Here is a 21,699-nt window from a genome sequence, read left to right as displayed (position 1 = left end):
TTCAGGGGACGAATAGTGTGGTTCAAAGTTAAAACCGAGTTATAAAAGCATTAGTTCTGGTTTTACCAACTGTCTACAGAAATGTATGACCTTACCTTATGAACACTGACGCAATAAATAAAAACCACATTTTGATTAAGTCCTGGTTCAAATGTAGTACATGTGACTCCAAAGACAAACCTATATTGAATGGAGTAACATAGGCAACCCCATGATTCTATATCTCCAAGGTGTTGAGAATCCATCTACCTACTCTCCCTGCCATCTACCTCCTCTCTCCGGAACTTTTAGGAAGGGTGTTGGGTTATCCATTGAGGAGTGCCAGGCTGCTGCCACATGACTGGGATAAAGAGAAGACACCAGCATTCCTAAAGGGTCACACGGCACCAGGTGAACAGTTTCAGCAATCCTCTCACCGGTAAACCTGAAATAGTCAAAAGCCTATACAAAGATCAGGACGCATCCATGTCTTCCCTTGTCTACAAGTGGGATGTAGTCTCCTGGACTTGCTGCTCGGCCTTTGGATGGATAGCTGGAATCGGGAAAGGTTTCATTGGCAGTCCTAGTTAAAACCAGTGCAAAGAAGCAGCATAGAAAAACTGCGTCCTTTTCATCTAGCTTGTATTCAGTGCAGAATGTTGGACAGCCATTCTCATGTTTGGGCTATTCAAAAGAACATCAATTCATATATTTAGAAATTAAAATTTAACAGCATGTTTACCTGATCTAGACTCTCAGAAAATTAAAGATTATTAAAAACAAATCCTTACGGTCAAGGACCTGGAAAGAGTGCCATATCAAAAACAGACAAAACTCTTTGAAATTGAGGCACATGGAGACATAACTTGAAAGATCAAATCACGGAGCCTATTTTTCAAAGCGCTCATAATATAGTAAGGGCACAGATTCATTCTCAAGTCGTGTAACACAAAAACAAGGAGGTGCTTCCTTAAAGTGTAAGAGAAGTGGGTTAAGGACCATAGGGGGAAAAAAACAGTTCATGTGGTAAATGTATGAATAAACGTTTTAAAATGTGATATGACAGCAAAGCTATAACAATTGTAATTAGTAAGAAAAAATCAGAGAGCAAACATGCCATTTCCACGAGTCAAGTAAAACATTACATAAGGGTCTTTTGCCAGTATTTTGAGTCTTATGCATTTATCTCTGAAAACAGATTCAGATGAAAAGCCAGTGTGATACTCTTCATATTAAAACATGAGTATCCATTTGAAAATATCTTGAAAATGTATCCATAATGTCAGTTCTGGCTTTAATATATAATTACTTAATGTTATCACTGTAACGTTGACCTCTCCACAGATGCACTCGACTCAAATCAATTTGTATAATTTAATGATTGGAGATTATCGCATCATTTCAATTTCATTTAATATTCATAAAGTGTTCATAAAATCATTAAAGATGTGTCAGGTTCTTTCCACAAGTACATAAGTCCATCCATCATCATCCGATCCATAGTGACGCTGCAGTGTGTCCCTAAAGTGAAAACACCGCCTTGCACCTAGTCAAAGAGTAGAGAGAACTCACCTCTGATCCTTCAATTTAGCAAGCAAGATCCAGGTTCTAATACCACCTCAAACTTAAAATACACAGATGCTCAACTCATTCAGTTATTAGTGCTATTTATTGACATCAACTCTGTGCCAGCATTATCTTAAGCGCTGTAGGTACAGTTAGGTGTAGTGGGAACTGCCAGGGCATTGCCTTCCTGGGCTTAGAGCCAGATCTTAAATTAAAAGAATAAAGCTTAGTCTGTGTGATTCAAACAGTCCCTAGAATATACTGGGAGCTCACTTCTTGGGTGGAAGAATGAACATCAATATTAATTATAACTTGTGATAAGTACTATGTAGGGAAAGAAAAGATTGCTTCGAGAGAAGATAACAATACGAAATGCACCTCTGCGGGAATGTTATATAAACTAAGACCTGAAGGAGAAAAATTTAGAAGTCTGTGCAGAGATTCAAGGTGAAAGAATCTGGTGCACCTGAGAAAGTAAAAGAATATTCGTGAGATGGGCTTAGCCTAGTGAGTGAGAAAGGCAGTGGTATAAGTGGGCAGGAACCAGATACTACAACACCTTACAGTCATGTTAAGAAATTTCAGTTTTATCCTCATTATAACGAGTAAGCAAAGGAGCAATGTGGTCAGTAAAGCATTTAAAAGTATTCAAAAAATAGAGCTACCGTATGATCCTGCACTCCCACCCAGAGGAAACCATAATTTGAAAAGATACACACACCTCAAAATCCATTGCAGCACTATTTACAATATGCAGGACATGGAAGCAACCTAAATGTCCATCAACAGAAAAATGGATAAAGAGGATGTGGTACATATACACAATGGAATATTACTCAGCCCTAAAAAAGAATAAAATAATGCCATTTGCAGCAACACGGATGGACCTAGAGATTATCATATTCAGCAAAGTAAGTCAGACGAAGAAAGACAAATATATGCTATCACTTATATGTGGAATCTGAAAAGATGATACAAATGTACTTATTTACAAAACAGAAACAGACTCACAGACATAGAAAACAAACTTATGGTCACCAAAGGGGAAAGGTGGAGGGGAGGGATAAATTAGGAGTTTGGGATTAACATGTACACACTACTATATATAAGATAGATAAACAACAAAGACCTACTATATAGCACAGGGAACTCTACTCAATACCTTGTAATAACCTATAATGGAAAAGAATCTGAAAAAGAATGGATATATGTATATTATAACTGAATCACTTTGCTGTACACCTGAAACTGACACAACATTGTAAGTCAACTATACCCCCATATAAAACAAAATTAAATTAAAAATAAATAAAAGCATTCAAAACTTCTGGCTCCTTTACGGAAAGTGGATTGAAGAGAAACAAGTACAGAAATGGAAAGATGAAGGATGAACACATGGGGCTGTCCTGGCCTGGAGTCATGACAATGACACAGAAGAATGGCTAGAAGTAAAAGACATTTAGATGGTAGAAATCCTATGAAGAGGAGACAAGAGTTAAGGAGGACATAGCAGAGGGCAAGAGGAAGATGATGATAAGCCCTGTATCTCATTTATCAGAAGGATGGGCAGAGGGCCATCCAGCACACCGGAATCTGTATTTACTCTCAGCTGTTCTGTGTTTGAGTTTTTCACTCCCCATGTGGATAGCAAGGCTCTCCCTTGTCAGAGCAGCGGGAAAGTTGTTGGCAGTCTTTCTTCTCAGTGTCTATAGTTCTGACTGGCTTTTCCACGGAGCCTTTTCATTCTCAGGACTGGAGGCCGGGACAGGGAATCAGACACCAGGCTGGAGCATGCTAGGCTGTGATTGCTGTAGCCAATGTCTCCAGACTGATCGTGGCAGAGGGCTGGCAGCTGGCTCCCCGCTTGGCCGCCCTCGCAGGTAAGCAAGGTGCCCTCTCCTGGTAGAAAGAGGCTTCTGGTTTTCACTTGAACATTTAAAGCAAGTTGCTTTGTGGACGGGCTGGTATCTATTAGGTACTCTGGCAATGGTGGTTGTCAATACTTTTGCGTCTGTGGGTGGATACTCTCTCGAGAAAAATCATCTACGTTCATGTGCACAAAATGTTCATTCGATGTTACAAAGTACACAGACCCACTGAAGCTGAATCACAGCCCCAGGAATGGTTAGAAATATCTGAAATTCTATGACACGTAAGTCAATCAGGTCCGCTAATACCAAACTTCACCACAAATGATGCGGGAAACACAAAGGAAGGACCCTTACCCCTGAAATAAAAACTAGTAAAATGAGGCAAGACTCTATCTAATCCAAAGCGTCTCCTCGTAAATAGCTGTAGAAGAGCTGTGACAAAGCACAGGTCTGCTGTCAAAAGACCTGAGTTCAGCTGAACCACGCGTGGGTGGCTCATGAAAAAATCAACTTCTCTGAGATTCAGGGATCTCATTCTAAAGCAGGGTTAATAACAACTGTCCCTGCCTGATAAAATCTTTGCATGTGGAAATATTTAATGTCTATACATTTCTGTAGACGTTCTTATTTATAGATTTATTCAACTCTTACTTAAACCAATTTTCAAGGCCGTCACTTCACTGACCCTGGACTGGGAATATAGTCATCCTAGGGTCTTAGCTGCTGGCACCAGAAAGTGCTTTGTGCCTTACAACTGAACATTCGGGCGTTGTGTGAACACAAGCTATCTCTGTAAATGGTACATCCACAACGTTTTTGCTTGTTTGTTTTACTCTAAATATGTTACCCCGGTTTTGAATTGCATCTCTCATTTACACAGCATAATTAAGCCAAGTTACCCTTGGACTTCAACACACTTACACAGCCCTATAAAGTCACACGGAAGTATCAAGTGTGGGCACTGAATCTGACCCATTGCAAAGGGAGAAGGATAGTGTCACTTACCTCTGTCACTGTCATAGAGGTATGCAAACTTGTCCCATTGGTAGTACTCAATCAAGCTGAGAAGTGCTCCTTTGAGGTCTGGTCGCATCTGAATGACAAATGGATGGGTACCATCTGTCGGGAAGCTGGGAGTGATGAAGGATACATGGAGCGTCCCACAGAATGACGTGATGGTGTTTACAGACTTCTTGTCATAAAATCCAAAAATTGCATATACTCCTCTTGAAAACTGGGAGCAGACTAGAAGAACAGGGGAAACAGAAAGGATAAATCACATGCATTTGCTTGAAAGTAAATGCCCTTTTGCATAAAATACAAAAGAATCAACGTATTGAAAAATACAGAGAGTTGATATCAATAATTCATCAAATTTTTGAGCGCTTATTTACTTAACACCCCACTTGAGGAATTCAAAGAATTATAAAGCATTAAAAAATAATTCTGGCTATGGGACTACATGAAACTTAAGAGCTTTTCCACAGTGACAGAAACTGTCAACAAGTTTGAAAAGGCAGCCTACTGAATGGGGGAGGAGATTTTCAAATCCTACATCTGATATGGGGTTAATATCCAATATGTACAAATAATTCGTACAACTCAACTTCAAAAACAAAAACAACCCAATTAAAAAATGGGCAGAGGACCTGAACAGACACTTTTCCCAAGAAGACATACAGATGGCCAACACATACATGAAAAGATGTTCCACATCAATAATCATCAGGGAAATGCAAATCAAAACCGCAACGCGCCATCACCTCACACATTAGAACGGCTGTCATCCAAAAGACAACAAATAACACATGTTGGCAAGATATGGAGAAAGGGGAACCCTCATGTACTGTCGGTGGAAATGGAAATTGGTGCAGCCACTATGGAAAACATTACAGAGGTTCCTCAAAAAATTAAAAATAGAACTACCGTACAATCCAGCAACTCCACTTCTGGGTATTTTTCTGAAGAATAAAAAACCCACTAATAATGCACCCTAATGTTCATAGCAGCATTACTCACAATAGCCAAGGCATGGAAGCAACCTAAGTGCCCATCAATAGATGACTGGGTAAAGAAGACGCAGTGTATGTACACAAGGGAATATTACTCAGGTATAAAAAGAAAAAACTCTTGGACAGACCTAAAGGATACTGTGCTAAGTGAAATAAGTCAGACAGAGAAGGCAAATCGTGTATGCTTTTATTTCTATGCGGATTCTAAAAAACGGACAAAAAAGAATAAACGTACCAAAACAGAAACGGAGTCATAAATACAGAGGACGAACAGATGGTCACCAGAGAGGAGGTGAGGGGGTGAGTGAAACAGGTGAGGGAGCTGGAGAAGGACAAACTTCCAGTTTCAGAATAAATCAGTCACGGGAATGAAACCTCCGTTGTGGGGAATATAGTCATTAATACTGTGTATGGTGACAAACAGTAACTAGACCTACCTTGGTGATCATTTTGTAATATACAGAAATAACGAATCATTGTGTTGTGCACCAGGAACTAACAGAGTGCTGTTGGTCACTTACACTTCAAAAACAACACTGATGTGTATAAAGGATGACTAATAAGAACCTGCTGTATAAAAAAATAAATAACATAAAATTTTTAAAAAAACCAACAAGCAAACTCATAGAAAAAGAGATCAGATTTGTAGTTATCAGAGGTGAAGGCTGGGGGAGAAGAAACTGGATGAAGGTAGTCAAAAGGTACGAAATTCCAGTTCTACATGATAAATAAGTACTAGGGATGTAATGTACCGCGTGATAAATGTAATTAACACTGCTGAATGTTATATATGAGAGTAGTTAAGAAAGTAAACCCTAAGACTTCTCATCACAAAGAAAAATTTTTGAATTTTTCTTTTATTTTGTATCTATATGAGATGAATGTTCACTAAACTTATTGTGATGATCATTTCATGATGTATGTAAGTCAAATCATTATGCTTCATGCCTTAAACTTATACAGTGCTGTATGTCAATTATAACTCAATAAAACTGGAAGAAAAAAAAGAATATATACACATTCTTATTTAACAAGCCATGTAAGTATAAACATATTTTAGGACAGCCCCATAAAAAAAAGAATACAAGTAAAAATCATTAGTTATAAAGAACAAACTGCAATTACCTGGGATTTATACATAATAACTCATTCCTTGTATTATCTGATATTTTTAAAGGCTTTATCGTGCTAATAACGCTTTTATATACAAGATCGGCGCGCTCATGAAAAGTTCTAATGCTGAGCAAAACCTCTTTAAGAGAAGATGGATGCAGGGCTGGTACCACACACAGAAACATGTCACCCAAAAGGGACATCTCTCACCTTGAGAAACGCAGTCAAGGAGCAATTGTGTGAAGCTCAGAACTCCTATTTTTTTAAGCTTTCCCACGGACTTAACTCATCCCATGTGTTCTACTCCATGCAACACAAAGAATATTATCAAAATACTTTGGCATAGAATCATCATTCTTTAAAAAAAAAAAAAAAAGACAATATTCTATTTGGAAGTCCCCATCACTCCCACAATCCCTTGTTCTCTACCAGTACTTGTATTTCAGTGAAGGACCTTCTCCCAATCCCTCCGCCACAGTCAGACCATCACTAAGTCATGGTCATTCTAATACCTAAACATACTCAAAGGTGGTCCCCTTATTTCTCTCTCCATACCAACCATCCCAGTTCACTGATAGCATATACCATGTATCTTGGGCTTGCCTTGTGGCCTGCCATGGTACATGAACTCATTTATTTCTTATGCTAACCCTCGAGGTAGGAAAGATGATTATTCCCAAATTACTGATAGGAAAATTGAAACATAGGGAGATTAAGTGACTTACCCAAAGTCAGACAGCTAGTAAGAGATGCTGTATTCAAACCCAGACAGGCAGATTCAGAGTCCACACTCTTAACTAACGGATAATATTGTGTCCCTAACTCGGATTATTGGAATACCTACCCAACTTTCCTCCTTCAACCAATTATGCCCCTTCCATTCACTTCTCCACAATATAACCAGAATAATTTTTTGAAACACAAATTTGATCCTATCTCTCTGAGAAGTAAGGGTTGCTTTGTCCAAGAATAAACCCTGCAATGCACAATACAAACCACACATGCCACAGCGCTTAAGACAACCAAGTCAGGTCAACCACATGCTTTGAGGGAATGAATAGCTGATATCTTTAAATCTCAAAGTTCATTTCGATCCAAAACATGAAAGTCAGCTCTCCAGTGACATAATCTAACAGCCCAAAACATAATACCAGGCAACCTTGTAAATTTATTAAATCTCATTTAAAGGATAAGGCCAATACTATCATATTTCATTTTATTTTACTCACAAAAATAAATGGTCTATAGAAAAAGTAGATTTGTTTAATGAATAAGAGCATTGCTAAAATACATAGATTTGAATAGCCAATTGCAGACAATCAATAAGTGATGGGCAATAATTTTTAATGACTATCATGTGATATGAAATGAAAGGAAAGGCAGATTGGCCAGTTCTCTGAGTGGCCCTTATTCATCAGATGTTTCAATTTTCCTCTAAATATTTATCAATCTTCAACTCACTTCTGCCTTTCTAACATAAAACGTTTCCTGGAATTTCTAGGTTATGTCTGTGTAATGGTCGACCGACATCTTTACTAACAATCTTCTACAGAACAGACTAATATGTCTCAGAAAACAGCTGTATGTATTTCTTTACATTTACTCTAATACTTTAACATAAAGCAAAGATGAGATTCCCGACTTTTATTCATATTTATGTTTTTGTCCTCATCTGAGAACAGATGTTGAAAACCACCTTTAATGTGTCTGACTCTGCTCATTCCTGACTTACATGAAAAATCCCTTTCACTGTTCAAACCCTTCTGGGCAAACTCCGCCGTGATTTCTTATTTTATGCACGGATGTATGCATCCTGATGTGCATATCTTAAATCTTAAGCTTGTTCAGAAATTGTTGACTCCATAGGACGTATAAAAATGAGAAGTTGCTCTAAAATGCTCTCTGGGTCTGTTTTATTTCATTTCCTGCAAAGTGTTGGCATGTCGTCTAAAAACTATAGGGATATCAGGCAATATGATTTATTAATGAGACCTCCACATCCATCCTCAGTGAAATCGCCTGGTAAAGGAAGCCACTGTTTGAATACACAGTCTGAATAAGAAGCCATATCTTTCATTTCCCATTTGTTCTAGACTCTGGAGTGAGTTGTCAAGGGGCCTCCTGGCTGTCGTGACCATCTGGAAACACCTGGCGTTGGCCCAAGCATGGGCACGAGCTGCACAAGACTTCATCAGAAATGAAAATTCACCTAACTCAGAAGGCACCTTTTTGCATGCAGTTCAGCTAATTCTCCAATGACCATAATTGTGGAACCATGGCCGTCCCCCTCCTGACTATCTCAGCCACCTCTCAGCCTTTTCCCCTTGCCCGTTATCTCATCAGGGCACATATTCAATTGTCCACTTGCCTACAGCTTCTATTTTCCTAGATATCTGTCTCTGTGTCGCTTTACCACACACACAATGAACAGCCATTTGGTCGGCATTGCTCACCTACCCTGACCTCATGTCTGTCATTCTCCCTGTCCCCTCAAATGATAAGGATATCATTGCGTTTACACCCAGGACTCAGTCAGAATGCTGACCTGAGCTAAGGTATTTTGCTTACCCAGTTTGCAGTGACCATCTCAGGATGAAAATCTGAGCGTTGTATTCCTAACACTCCATCCCCCAAGTATCAGCGTGTTCGCGTGCTAATGCTGACCTTCTCCCCAATACAGCACAGATACAAGACCCTACTGACCTGAGACACAAGAACATTAGTTCTCTACTTTGAAAGGACTCCTCCTTTGATTAGAAATGAAATTACTCTTTTTCATCTCTACCTTATTCTCCAGCAATACTCCAAAATTCAAAGTCATTTCCCTAACTTATACCCATCCTCAAAGAAGGAATATTTACTAACACTATCAATATTCAAATCATGTGTCATAGCTCTGGAAACAGTTTCAAAAGAAAACTTTCTAAAATGAGTTAGATAATATCCCACCCCATATATTGTCACCTTGTTCTGTGTCACCTCTGGGGGCAGAGGAAGGAGGAGAAAGCTGTCAGTTTCACCTCTAGATTCATGACCCTATGAAACACTATTACAAATGTCTGAATAATTATGCTAATTAGTATTAGATTTGCATGTATGTCTTAAAACTCTAAGCTAAATGTAAGGTTGTTCTCACTGAGTACAACTTTAATTAAATATTTAATATCAACTTTGAGAAACTCAGCAAAAGCAGGTCCTTTTAAAAGATACTATAGGGCAAACAGCAGAAATGACCATCTCCTGGGTGTAGATAACTTGCTGATTATTCCACTTTTCATTACAAGCCCAGGTGATAAAAGCCAATAGCAATGCTGACGTGGTGCCTCCAAGTCACATCTTTTTCTCTCAGGTCATTCTGCTTATTGGTGCTGCTAACGTAGCACACTCCATACAGTCTGAAGAACCCTGCAGGGTTATTTAGTAGAAAGAGAGAAGAATAGAGCCTGATGTATTTTTGTTTAACTTTTTTTTATATTTAGAAGCTGCCATTCACTGCTGTGAGACCCACCGTCTGCTTCCTAAGCAGGAACGGTGCTTTGCAGTTTGTGCAAAGTCTTGTGAAAGCTTCATCACCAAGCAATCCTGAGCTCAAAATCTGGAGAGCGAAGAAAATCTCTCTCATCGTTCATCACACAACTTCTGGCGTTATCTCCTTGTAAACAGGGACCCCAATTTTACTACTGAAATCTCCCTTAAGATCCCCGAGTCACTAAACCCAATAATTTTTTCTCAGATCTAGCTTTCTTGGCCTCTTTGAATTTATTAATCAAAAACTTGATTCTATGTTTCCATACAAAATTTAAAATTATTTGTTCTCGTTCTATGAAAAACGCCATGGGTATTTTGACAGATATTGCCCTGAACCTACAGATTGCCTTGGGTAGTATGCTCATTTTAACAATACTAACTCTTCCAGTCCAAGAACACGATGTATCTTTCCATCTGTTTGTGTTGACTTCAACTTCTTTCATCAGTGTCATATAGTTTTTTGTGTACAGGTCTTTTACCTCTCTGGTCTATAGAAAAAGTAGATTTGTTTAATGAATAAGAGCATTGCTAAAATACATAGATTTGAATAGCAAATTGCAGACAATCAATAAATGATGGGCAATAATTTTTAATGACTATCATGTGATATGAAATGAAAGGAAAGCCAGAAATAAGGGGACCACCTTTGAGTATATTTAGGTGGTTTATTCTTAGGTATTTTATTCTTTTTGATGTGCTGGGCTCAACATCACCAATCGTCAGGGAAATGCAGATCAAAACCACCATGAGATATCACCTCACACCTGTCAGAGTGGCTATCATTAAAAAGAATGCAAATAACAGGTATTGTTGAGGACGTGGAGAAAAGGGGGCCCTCATACACTGTGGGTAAGAGTGTAAATTGGTGCAGCTGCTGTGGAAAACGACATGGAAGCTTCTCAAAAAAACTAAAAATAGAACTACCATATGATCCAGCAATTGCACTCCTATGTATATATTCAAAAAAAACCCAAACAAACAAAAACACTCATTCAAAAAGATACGTGCACCTTGTTCATAGCAGCATTATTCACAATTGCCAATATATGGAAGCCACTTAAGCGTCCATCATCAGATGAACAGATAAAGAAGCTGTGGTATATATATACAACGGAATATTACTCAGCCATGAAAAATGAAATGTTGCCATTTGAAGCAACATAAATGGAATTGGAGGGCATTATGCTAAGTGAAATAAGTCAGACAGAGAAAGATAAACACTGTATGATGTCACTTACAGTGGAATCTAAAAATACAACAAACTAGTGAATATAACAAAAAAGAAGAGGGCTCACAGATATAGAGAACAAACTAGTGTTTACCAGTGAGGAGAGGGAACAGTGGAGGAGCAATACAGGGGCAGGAGATTAAGAGGTACAAACTATTAGGTATAAAATAAACTACAAAGGATATTTTGTACAACATGGGAACTATAGCAAATATTTTATAATAACTACAAGTGGAGTATAACCTTAAAAAATTGTGAACTACTGTACTGTACTCCTGTAACTTATATAATACATCCATCAACTGTACTTCAATTAAAAGAAAAATATCTAGCCAAAAAGAAAAAAAAACAACGTGCTTCTAGAAATGCTCTCTCTTTCAACTGCTACTAGCAGCGCTCTCGTCCAATTCCTTCTCCACATGGCTACCAAGTAAAATGATATCATCTTGGTGCCCTTGCTCTCCCTATAATTACCTTTCACTCTTTCCCCCGATATCCCAAATTAAATCTATCCTTAGAGGTTTCATCCCTTTAAACAAGGTTAAGTTCAACTTTTTATGCATGCTTCCCAAACCTTCATATCACCTCTGCTGTCTCCCTTTATCTATTTATTTACTGAACAACTTATACTGTAAACACTCAGCGTGACAAGCATGGGGTTAAGTTCAGAAAATGCCACAGGATAGATATAGTACATTCTCTTTTTTAAAGTATAGTTGATTTACAATATTAGATTGCTTTCAGGTGTATAACATAGCGGTTCAACATTTTTATAGATTATACTCCATGTAAAGTTATAAAATAATTGCTATATTTCCTTGCACAGTACAATATATCCTTATTGCTTGTTTACTTTATACATAGTAGTTTGTATCTCTTAATCCCACACACCCATCTTGGCTTCCATCCTTCCCTCTCCCCACTGGTAATCACTAGTTTGTTCTCTATAACTGTGAGTCTGTTTCCATCTTATACTATGCATTCATTTGTTTTATCTTTTAGATTCCAAATATAAGTGATAACATACAGTATTTGCCTTTCTCTGGCTGACTCATTTCACTAAACATAGTACCCTCTAGGTCCATCCATGTTGCTGCAAATGGCAATATTCCATCTTTTTTATGGCTGAGTAGTATTCCATTGTGCGTGTATATCTGTATCTCTATATATTCCGATATATAGATATATATACACCACTTCGTATTTATCCATTTGTCTGTTGATGGACACTTAGGATGCTTCCATATATTGGCTATTGTAAATAATGCTGCTATGAACATTGGGGTTCATGTATCTTTTCAAATTAGTGTTTTCGTTTTCTTTGGATATATACCCAGGAGTGGATCATATGGTAGCTCTATTTTTAGTATTTTGAGGAACCTCCATACTGTTCTCCATAGTGGCTGCAGCAATTTACATTCCCACCAACAGTGCAAGAGGGTTCTCTTTTCTCCACATCTTCACCACCATTTGTTATTTGTAGACTTTTCAAAGACAGACATCCTGGCAGCTGTGAGGTGATATCTTATTGTGGTTTGACTTGCATTTCCCCATTGATTAGTGACGTTAAACATCATTTCATGTGTCTATTGGCCATCTGTATGTCTTCTTCTGTATGTCTTCTGCCCATTTTTTAATCAGGTTGTTTGTTTTTTTGAGTTGTATGAGTTGTTTATATATTTTGGATATTAACCCCTATTCGGTCATATCATTTGCAAATATTTTCTCCCATTCTGTGTGTTGTCTTTTCATTTTGTTGATGGTTTATTTTGATGTGCAAAAACATTTAAGTTTAATTAGGTCCCATTTGTTTATCTTTCCTATTGTTTCCTTTGCCTTGGAAGACAGATCCAAAAAATTATTGCTACTATTTGCATTAAAGAATGTTCTGTCTATGTTTTTCTTCAAGGAGTTTTATGGTTTCAGGTATTACAGTTTAATCTTTAATCCATTTGGGGTTTATTTTTGTATATGGTGTAACTTTTCTAATTTAATTCTTTTACATGTAGCTGTCCAGTTTTCCCAGCACCACTTATTGAAGAGACTGTCCATTCTCCATTGCATATTTCTGCCTTCTTTGTCATATGTAAATTGACCATAGGTGTGTGGGTTTATTGCTGGGCTCTCAACTCTGTTCCACTGATGTACAGATCTGTTTTTGTGCCAGTACCATGCTGTTTTGGTTATTGTAGCTTTGTAGTATAGTCTGACATCAGGACGTGTGATACCTCGAGCTTTGTTCTTTTTTTCTCAAGATTGCTTTGGCACTAGGGGTCTTCCATATAAATTTTAGGACAATTTGCTCTAGATCTGTAAAATATGACATGGGTATTTTGCTTGGGATTGCATTAAGTCTGTAGATTGCTTTGGGTAGCATGGACATTTTAACAATATTAATTCTTCTAATCCAAGAGCAAGAAATATCTTTCCATTTCTTTGTATCATCTTCAATTTCCTTCATCAATGTTTTATAGTTTTCAGAGTATAGATTTTTCACCTCCTTGGTTAAATTTATTCCTAAGTTTTTGAGGTTTTTTTTGATGTGATTTCAGTGTGATTGTGTTCATGCTTTCTCTTTCTGATAGTTCATTATCAGTGTATAGATAAGCAACATATGTCTGTATATTAATCTTGTATCCTGCAGTTTTAATGAATTCATTTATTAGTTCTCATAGTGTTGGGGTGGAGACTTTAGGGTATTCTACATATAGTATTATATCATTTGCAAACAGAGACAGTTTTACTTCTTCCCTTCCCAATTGGATGCCTTTTATTTCTTTTTTTATCTGATTGCTGTGGCTAGGACTTCCAATACTTTGTTAAGTAGAAGTAGTGAGAATGGGCATCTTTGTCTTGTTCCTGATTTTAGAGGAAAAGCTCTCAGTATTTCGCTGTTGATTATGATGCTAGCTGTGCGTCTGTCATAAATGGCCTTTATTATGTTAAGATATGTTTTCTCTAACCTATTTGGATGAAAGTTTTTATCATGAATAGACGTTGAATTTTGTCAAATGCTTTTCCTGTGTCTATTGAAATGAACATGTGATTTTTATCCTTTATTTTGTTAAGGTTGTGTATCACATTGATTGATTTCTGGATATTAAACCATTCTTACATCCCTGGAATAAATTCCACATGATCATAGTGTATGGTCTTTTTTTATATATTGTTAAGTGTGGTTTGCTAATATTTTGTTCAGGATTTTTACATCTATATTCATTAGAGACGTTGGCCTGTAATTTTTTTTTGTAGTGCTTTTGTCTGGTTTTAGTATCAAGGTAAATTAATGGTGACCTCATAGAATGAATTTGGGAGTGTTCCATCCTCTTGAATTTTTTGTAGTAGTTTGAAATAGATAGGTATTAGCTTTTCTTTATATATTTGGTAGAATTCCCACTGTGAAGCCATTTAGTCCTGGACTTTTGTTGGCCTGGAGTATTTTTTTAACTACAATTTCACTACTAGTGATCAGTCTGTGTAGGTTACCTATTTCTTCCTGATTCAGTCTTGGAAGATTGTATGTTTCTAGAAATTTGCCCATTTCTTCTATGTTGTCCAATTTGTTGGCATATAACTGTACAGAGTATTCTCATGATTTTTTGTATCTCTGTGATATTTGATGTTATTTCTCCTCTTTCATTTCTTATTTTGTTTACTTAGGTGCTCTTTTTCTCTTGATGACCCGGGCTAAAGGCTTATTAATTTTGTATATCTGAAAAAAAAACCAAAAACAAACAAACAAAAACTCGTTGATTCATTTCTATTGTTTGTTTGTTTGTTTGTCTCTATTTCATTTATTTCCTGTCTGATCCTTCTTATTTCCTCCCTTATTCTGACTTTGGGCATTTATTGCTCTCCGTTTTGTAATTCCTTTAGATGGTAGATTAGGTTGTTTATTTGAGATTTTTCTTGTTTCTTAAAGCAGGCCTACATCACTATAAACGTCCCTCTTAGAAATGCTTTCGCTGCAGACCCTAGATTTTGTGATGTGCTTACATTTTCATTTGCCTCAAGGTATTTTCTGATCTCCTTTGATTTCTCCAATGATCCATTGATTTTTTTTTGGCGGTACGCGGGCCTCTCACTCTTGTGGCCTCTCCCGTTGAGGAGCACAGGCTCCAGACACGCAGGCTCAGCAGCCATGGCTCAAGGGCCCAGCCGTTCTGCGGCATGTGGGATCCTCCTGGACCGGGGCATGAACCCGTGTCCCCTGCATCGGCAGGCGGACTCCCAACCACTGCGCCACCAGGGAAGCCCAGTAGGTATATTTCTGATGTGTCTGTGGGAGGAGTTGAGCTCCACGTCCTCCCACCCCTTCTGCCATCTTGACCTCAACCTCATATAGTACAGCCTTAGCTGGAGTTGACAGCTTAACTTCAACCCCTCACCCTCCCGTGCCACCCACTGGAGAACTTCTAACTCTGTATCATTCCAACTAATTCCATACAAAAAGGAAAGAAAACCCTGAAAACATTATCCTACAAACCATGTCTTCGTATTGATTTTTTTTTCCTTTCTGCTCATGGCACCGTAACACTCGCCATCACTGATTTTTGATATTTCAGAATAATTAATTCATTACTCCCCTTGTCCTGATCATGGAGCCTATAGCCATCTCTGTTTTGTGCTATGACACTCATTCCACATTAATCACGTGTTTTTAAGAACCTCCAAGGTTACTGTTCTGGGTATGGGGAGACAGCTTTTAAGCGTGCCAGGTAAGGTCTCTACTTATATACAGCTTGTGTGGTACACTTCTTAAGTGTCTCTTGCATCCGTGCCTTCATTTTCTTTCTCTTGGTTTCTTCCCCACTTCCTCTATCACCTTCCTGCAATTCATGCTCTTGTCGTACGAGTCTTCCTGAAACACCACATAAAAGGCGTTCTTCCAGGATCATCTTCAAACTGTTTTCCTTCTTTTTTTTACATTCTATCTCTTAATGGTCTCATCTTAAAGGCCAAATTCCATTTTCCTGTGCAAATGTTTCCCAAACCTGAACCACTACAATTGTCTCCCTTTATCTATTTATTTACTGAGAAAAGATATACTGTAAATGTATTGTATATTATTATGTAGCAAATATACTATATAGTGTGTGTGTATATATAGTACAAATATATACTGTAAATATACTGCGTATGATTGATTTTTTTATTTTTTTAATGCATTTACTTATTTATTTTTGGCTGCTTTGGGTCTTCGTTGCTGAGCGTGGGCTTTCTCTAGTTGCAGCGAGCGGGGGCTACTCTTTGTTGTGGTGCATGGGCTCTAGGCACGCGGGCTCAGTAGTTGTGGCTCGTGGGCTCTAGAGCGCAGGCTCAGTAGTTGTAGTGCACAGGCTTCGTTGCTCTGTGGCATATGGGATTTTCCCGGACCAGGGCTCAAACCTGTGTCCCCTGCATTGGCAGGCGGATTCTCAACCACTGCAAGGAAGCCCCTATGATTAATTTTTAAATCATGTATTTTCATGATCATTTCATATTTATTTCTTTGCTAGTATGATTTTTAATTATAATGATTAATTCTTTTAAGACCTCAAGTGTGAGTTTTCTAGAACAAAAAAAGAAACGGGAAAGAAATGCATAAAATATCACAGTTTTACATTGTTTAAAATCCTATAACTTTGATCTCAAATGTTAAATATCGTAGAAAAGTTATTATTCTGTATCCAAGGATCTTGGGCTTTGACCTTAGATGGAGCAGTTGTAGTGGTGAAAATTGACAATAACCAGGGGTTGGATCCTGCTTTGCTGTTATCCAGTTTGACTCACTTGGGCAAGTTACATATTTCACTCTGTCTCAGCTCAGCCAACTATAAAGGAAGATAATAATGTTACTCACCTATTTAACTTGGGATGGGGCTGCATGAAAGAAAAAATAAGCTCCAACAGTGCCCTAGAACTCTGGGCTAACTGAAAGCAGAGAACGAAGTGTTATTTATCTCTAACTGCATAGCCTATCCCGTATTTGGCACAGATGAGGTACTTGGCAAATGTCATGTAATAAAATAGCAATTCTTCCAAGAAAAGTGTCCTTCTTACCATCAACCGAATATGATTTTCCCTGAATCGTATCACCATCAGCACTCTGCCCTTACCTCCGTTATGGCATGAAACACAGTATATTTAGTATGTGTATGTGGCGGGGGGGCAGGGTCGGTGATCTGTGAGCTTCTTGAGAGTAGTGGTCAGTGTGAGAACAGGATAAGAACACCCGACGCAGAAGCCCAGCTCCATCCTTCTCTAGTCACCCAGCGGAAGAGACACTGAGCCTGTGCCCGAGGTCCCTAATCTAGTGAATGAGGATGTTGATTCCTATCCTGCCTTCCTTGCAGGGATTCTGGAAAGTTTAAATTCGATAATACAGAGAGAAGTGCTGGGGAAAATATAAATCATTAAATAAATAGGTTAATGACAACAAATCCAACCGTAATGATTTGTGTATCCTCTGCAATACCCAATTCAGGAATTCTCACAGTAATGTTATCAGATATTTGTTGAATGAATGCATGATCTCAACTAACTGTATAACAAAGAAATAAAACAGTTTTTATAATGAAATTTCATTTCTGGGGTATTTCTGAAACCATAACAATATTTTCTTCCTCAACTATCAGACTGCAAGAAATTTAGCCTATCATTTCCTATAACGGGAAAAAAAAAACCCACCAGTATGAGTCTGAGAAGACAATCTTTGGAATCTTGGTGAAATTTAATTATTTTAAACTTTCAAAATACATTTTATATGTGAAGAAGTTGTACCAAGTGAGGTGATGTTACCAGCCTGAAAAAATAAGTAGTGCAGGATACAACTAAAAATGTAAACGAAAGAAGTGAACTTCTTTGTCTTGGACAGACATCCAGTAACATATTTTGCACTTGAAAATATCCTCAGGGATTCTCACAATCTCGAATTTCTTACTTATATAATGCAATGGAATTGTTCAAGCCTGAAAACTTATCATAAGCAACATTTAATCCTTAAGAAAATACAACTGTTGGAACATATGGGATTTGGAACATTTGGTTTCCATATAAAAATTTGGGAGAATGGAAAAACAGAACTGTCATTCTCTCATTCTTGGAAAATGTAAGTAAATCAATACCCTGTTCTCATAATGAAATGGAGTAAAACTATATACTCTCTATTAGAGGCTATTATTTAAAAGTTTACATATCTACTGAGGCACCTTCTTTTCCCATTAAGTGACAGAAGACAGAAGGATTTCACTCTCAGCAACTGATTGTTCAGCATCTCTCCTAAAACGCTCCTCTCCTTAAAAGCCGACCCTCTGCTCGTCCACTCCTGTCTCCCAGAGGCCAGCACAGTTCCTGGCATAGACGCGCAGTTTGCAGGGAGTGCCTGAAACACTCACTGATTCAAAGGCAATGTGAAGAATAATAAACACGCACCACGACATCTTCTATAAATCGCCTCGCTGATGACTCCCCCTAGAGTCCTGCCACAAATCATTACTATGAGAGATCACTTCTCCTCTGCATGCATTTTTATCCCATTTTTCCTACAGATACCAAATGGGATGCAGCAGCCTCGCTCAGTAACAGAGAACTAGGAAGTTGTGATAACACATTTTTCTTCCCCTCTAACAAACATTTACCCTTCCTGACCTGCGTGCCATGTTTGCTGAATGGGGTGAAATGTCACAAGTTTATTGCCGTAGCCCACATTATATGCCACTTGAAAAAAATCTATAACATTTATTCTGGCTTCATCCATCATCTTGAGAAAGCAGACAACAGGAGAACTGGCAGCTATAGGCAATAACTCGCAAGTGGATTTTAACGATGGGCTCTGGACGCGCAAATGAAAGAGAATCACCTCTGCTTAGGTAACACGCTGTTTCACAAAAGGTAGTGCCATTCTTCATCCCCTGGACGCGTATATCCTCCTCATAAATACACATAGTTCTATCCTCTGAAAGTCCTTGCCTGACTTAAGCTCTGGGTAAGTTATGGGCACTGCATGCTCTGATCCAACTTGAGTGTGGTGGGTAAAGGGTGCCGGCCGCAATGTCTGGAGGCCTGGCTTCCAAATCCAGTGATGACACCAGCCAGCTCTGTGCTTCTGGAAGACTGCAGCTTTCAAACGTCTCAGTGCCCTCAGAGGTCTCCTGCAGCTCAAACTTGGGCCCGTGTGGACAGACTTCAAAGAGGGAAATTATACAACATGTCAGGTGATGTGTGTTTATTATTCATCACATCCTTACTCATGGAAAATGAGTGTGGGAGATGCAATACATTTTCTCAGACGAATTCTACCATTTTCTGCATGTTTCATTAGTCTTTTCTCCTTTTTCTCTTCCTTCTTTTTAAATTTTTCTCCTTTCCACTTGTCAGCTTTCCTCTTCTTTTTATTTTTTTTAACTTTTCTACTTCATGTTTACCTGTACCTTTAGCGTACCAGGGACACCCTCAGCCCCACAGCCACTCTTGATCGTGATGGTTGAAAAAATTCTACTACCTGATTGCAATTAAAATGTACAAAATCGAAGGACCTTATTTTTACCAGATACAGATTTGATGATATTTCAGCACAAATAAACGTGTTGACTTTTGTGATCAAAACCTATGTTTAAAAATATGATTGAAAAATAATTGAATACAAACACTTCTTAAAAATTGAAAATTTTTAAAATTGAAAAATGAGAAGATTTCTACTTAATTTTTTTGAGTCACGTGACAAAAAATGCCTGCGCTTTATAGCCTTATTTGTCTGCACGCTCTCACATTGGATCTGATAACCCTCTTGGCTGTGAATGGCTCAGAGTTTCTGAGGCTTTTATGAACCTTCTTGCTCAGCTTATTTGTTGGTAAGCAACAGGATTTCTACCTATAATGCCTCAGCACTTATGCATTAACCCATATACGTTTATAGTAAGTCCCCTACATACGACCGAGTTCCGTTCCGAGAGCACGTTCATAAGTCCAATTTGTTCGTAAGTCCAGCAAAGTTAGCCTAGGGACCCAACTAACACAATCGGCTATCTAGTACTGTACTGGAATAGGTTTATAATACTTTTCACACAAATAATACACAAAAAACAACACAAAAAAATAGAAAACATTTTTAATCTTACAGTAAAGCACCTTGAAAAGTACAGTAGTACAGCACAACAGCTGGCATCCAGGCTAGCATCGAGTGAACAGACAAGAAGACTTACTGACTGGAGGAGGGAGGCGGGTGGGAGATGGTAGAGCTGAAGAATCGTCAGCAACAGGAGACGGAGGGAAAGCTGCAATGTCACTCACACCTGACGCTGACGGCACAGGTTCTGGTTCCTTGCTGGATTCAGTTCTATCTACCCTCTTGAAAAAACGATCCAGTGATGTCTGGGTAGTAGCGCTTTTTTTCTCATCATAGATAACATGGTAGCACTGGATTGCATGCAGAACAGATGCTGCGACCTTCGTGTACCTTTCTACCTTCAGGTCCTGTGCCTCAAAAACTAACAGTGCCTCCTCAAATGAAGAAAATCCCCTTGCCATTTTCTGTGTCGTGAATCTCTTCAGTTCTTCGGTTGCTTCTCTTCCTCTTGTCTCTCTTCATCCTTTCTCTGGGCCTCCAATTCCCGGTGCTTCTTAGCAGTACCAGCCACTTCACCGCTGCTTTTACACTTGCTTCCAGACATCCTGATCTTGAAATAAAGATACTGTGCTACTGTACTCTACACAGTCCATACAGAAAAGTACACAAAGGCACAACCACTTGCAGAGGCTGCAGGCACGTGACAATGTACACCAGACACGTGAACTAACTTATGTGACTGGACGTGCAAACTCACGTTCACATCTTTGAAAGTTCTCAACTTGAAGGTTCGTATGTAGGGGACTTACTGTATTAAAAGAGGAAACATTTTTGAACGTCATATAATGAGCAATTTTATAAATGTACTAAGAAACACTCTGAAAATCCCCACAGTGCTAAGTCCCTGGAGGAATTAACGTCAGCACAGTGGACTCAACTTTCAGTGCATTGGTCCTGGCACAATTAGGATCTAGGCCTTGGTGAGTAAGCATGGCATTTGGCTCTGATGGTGTGCAAAGGCTCCGCCTGCTTCACTGATACACCCCCATCGATAAGAGGAACAAGGATAGAGCTGATGGTGTGAAGAGTTCCCTCTAGAAAGGATTAGTAACTTACTGATGTTCTGGCCCTCCGATCTATCTTTTTTTAACTTTTATTTTATATTGGACTACAGCTGATTTACAGTGTTGGGCTAGTTTCAGGTGCACAGCAAAGTGAATCAGTTATACATACACATGTATCTATTCTTTTACAAATTCTTTTCCCAGTAAGGTTATTACAGAGTATTGAGCAGAGTTCCCAGGGCTATATAGTAGGTCCTTGTTGGTTATCTTTTTTAAATATAGCAGTGTGTGC

General features: G+C 38.4%; 1 protein-coding gene across 5 annotated transcripts in view; it reads right to left on the bottom strand.

The window, feature by feature from the left end:
* GRIA2 (glutamate ionotropic receptor AMPA type subunit 2) overlaps positions 1–21,699 on the bottom strand; it is a 156,188-nt gene that overhangs the window by 72,746 nt on the left and 61,743 nt on the right. For all 5 annotated transcript variants that reach the window (XR_004481470.2, XM_004266167.3, XM_049709024.1 and 2 more), the window contains exon 3: positions 4,422–4,661. Coding sequence is in view for 4 of the 5 variants with exons in the window: in XM_004266167.3 (XP_004266215.1) it covers positions 4,422–4,661 (240 nt within the window). In the remaining variant the exon portion in view is untranslated. The remainder of the gene's footprint in view (positions 1–4,421; positions 4,662–21,699) is intronic.

The sequence above is a fragment of the Orcinus orca genome, chromosome 4, assembly GCF_937001465.1.
Source record: "Orcinus orca chromosome 4, mOrcOrc1.1, whole genome shotgun sequence".
NCBI lineage: Eukaryota > Metazoa > Chordata > Mammalia > Artiodactyla > Delphinidae > Orcinus > Orcinus orca.
Note: the sequence above shows the minus strand (reverse complement) of the source record. Positions and strands in the feature narration are given on the sequence as shown.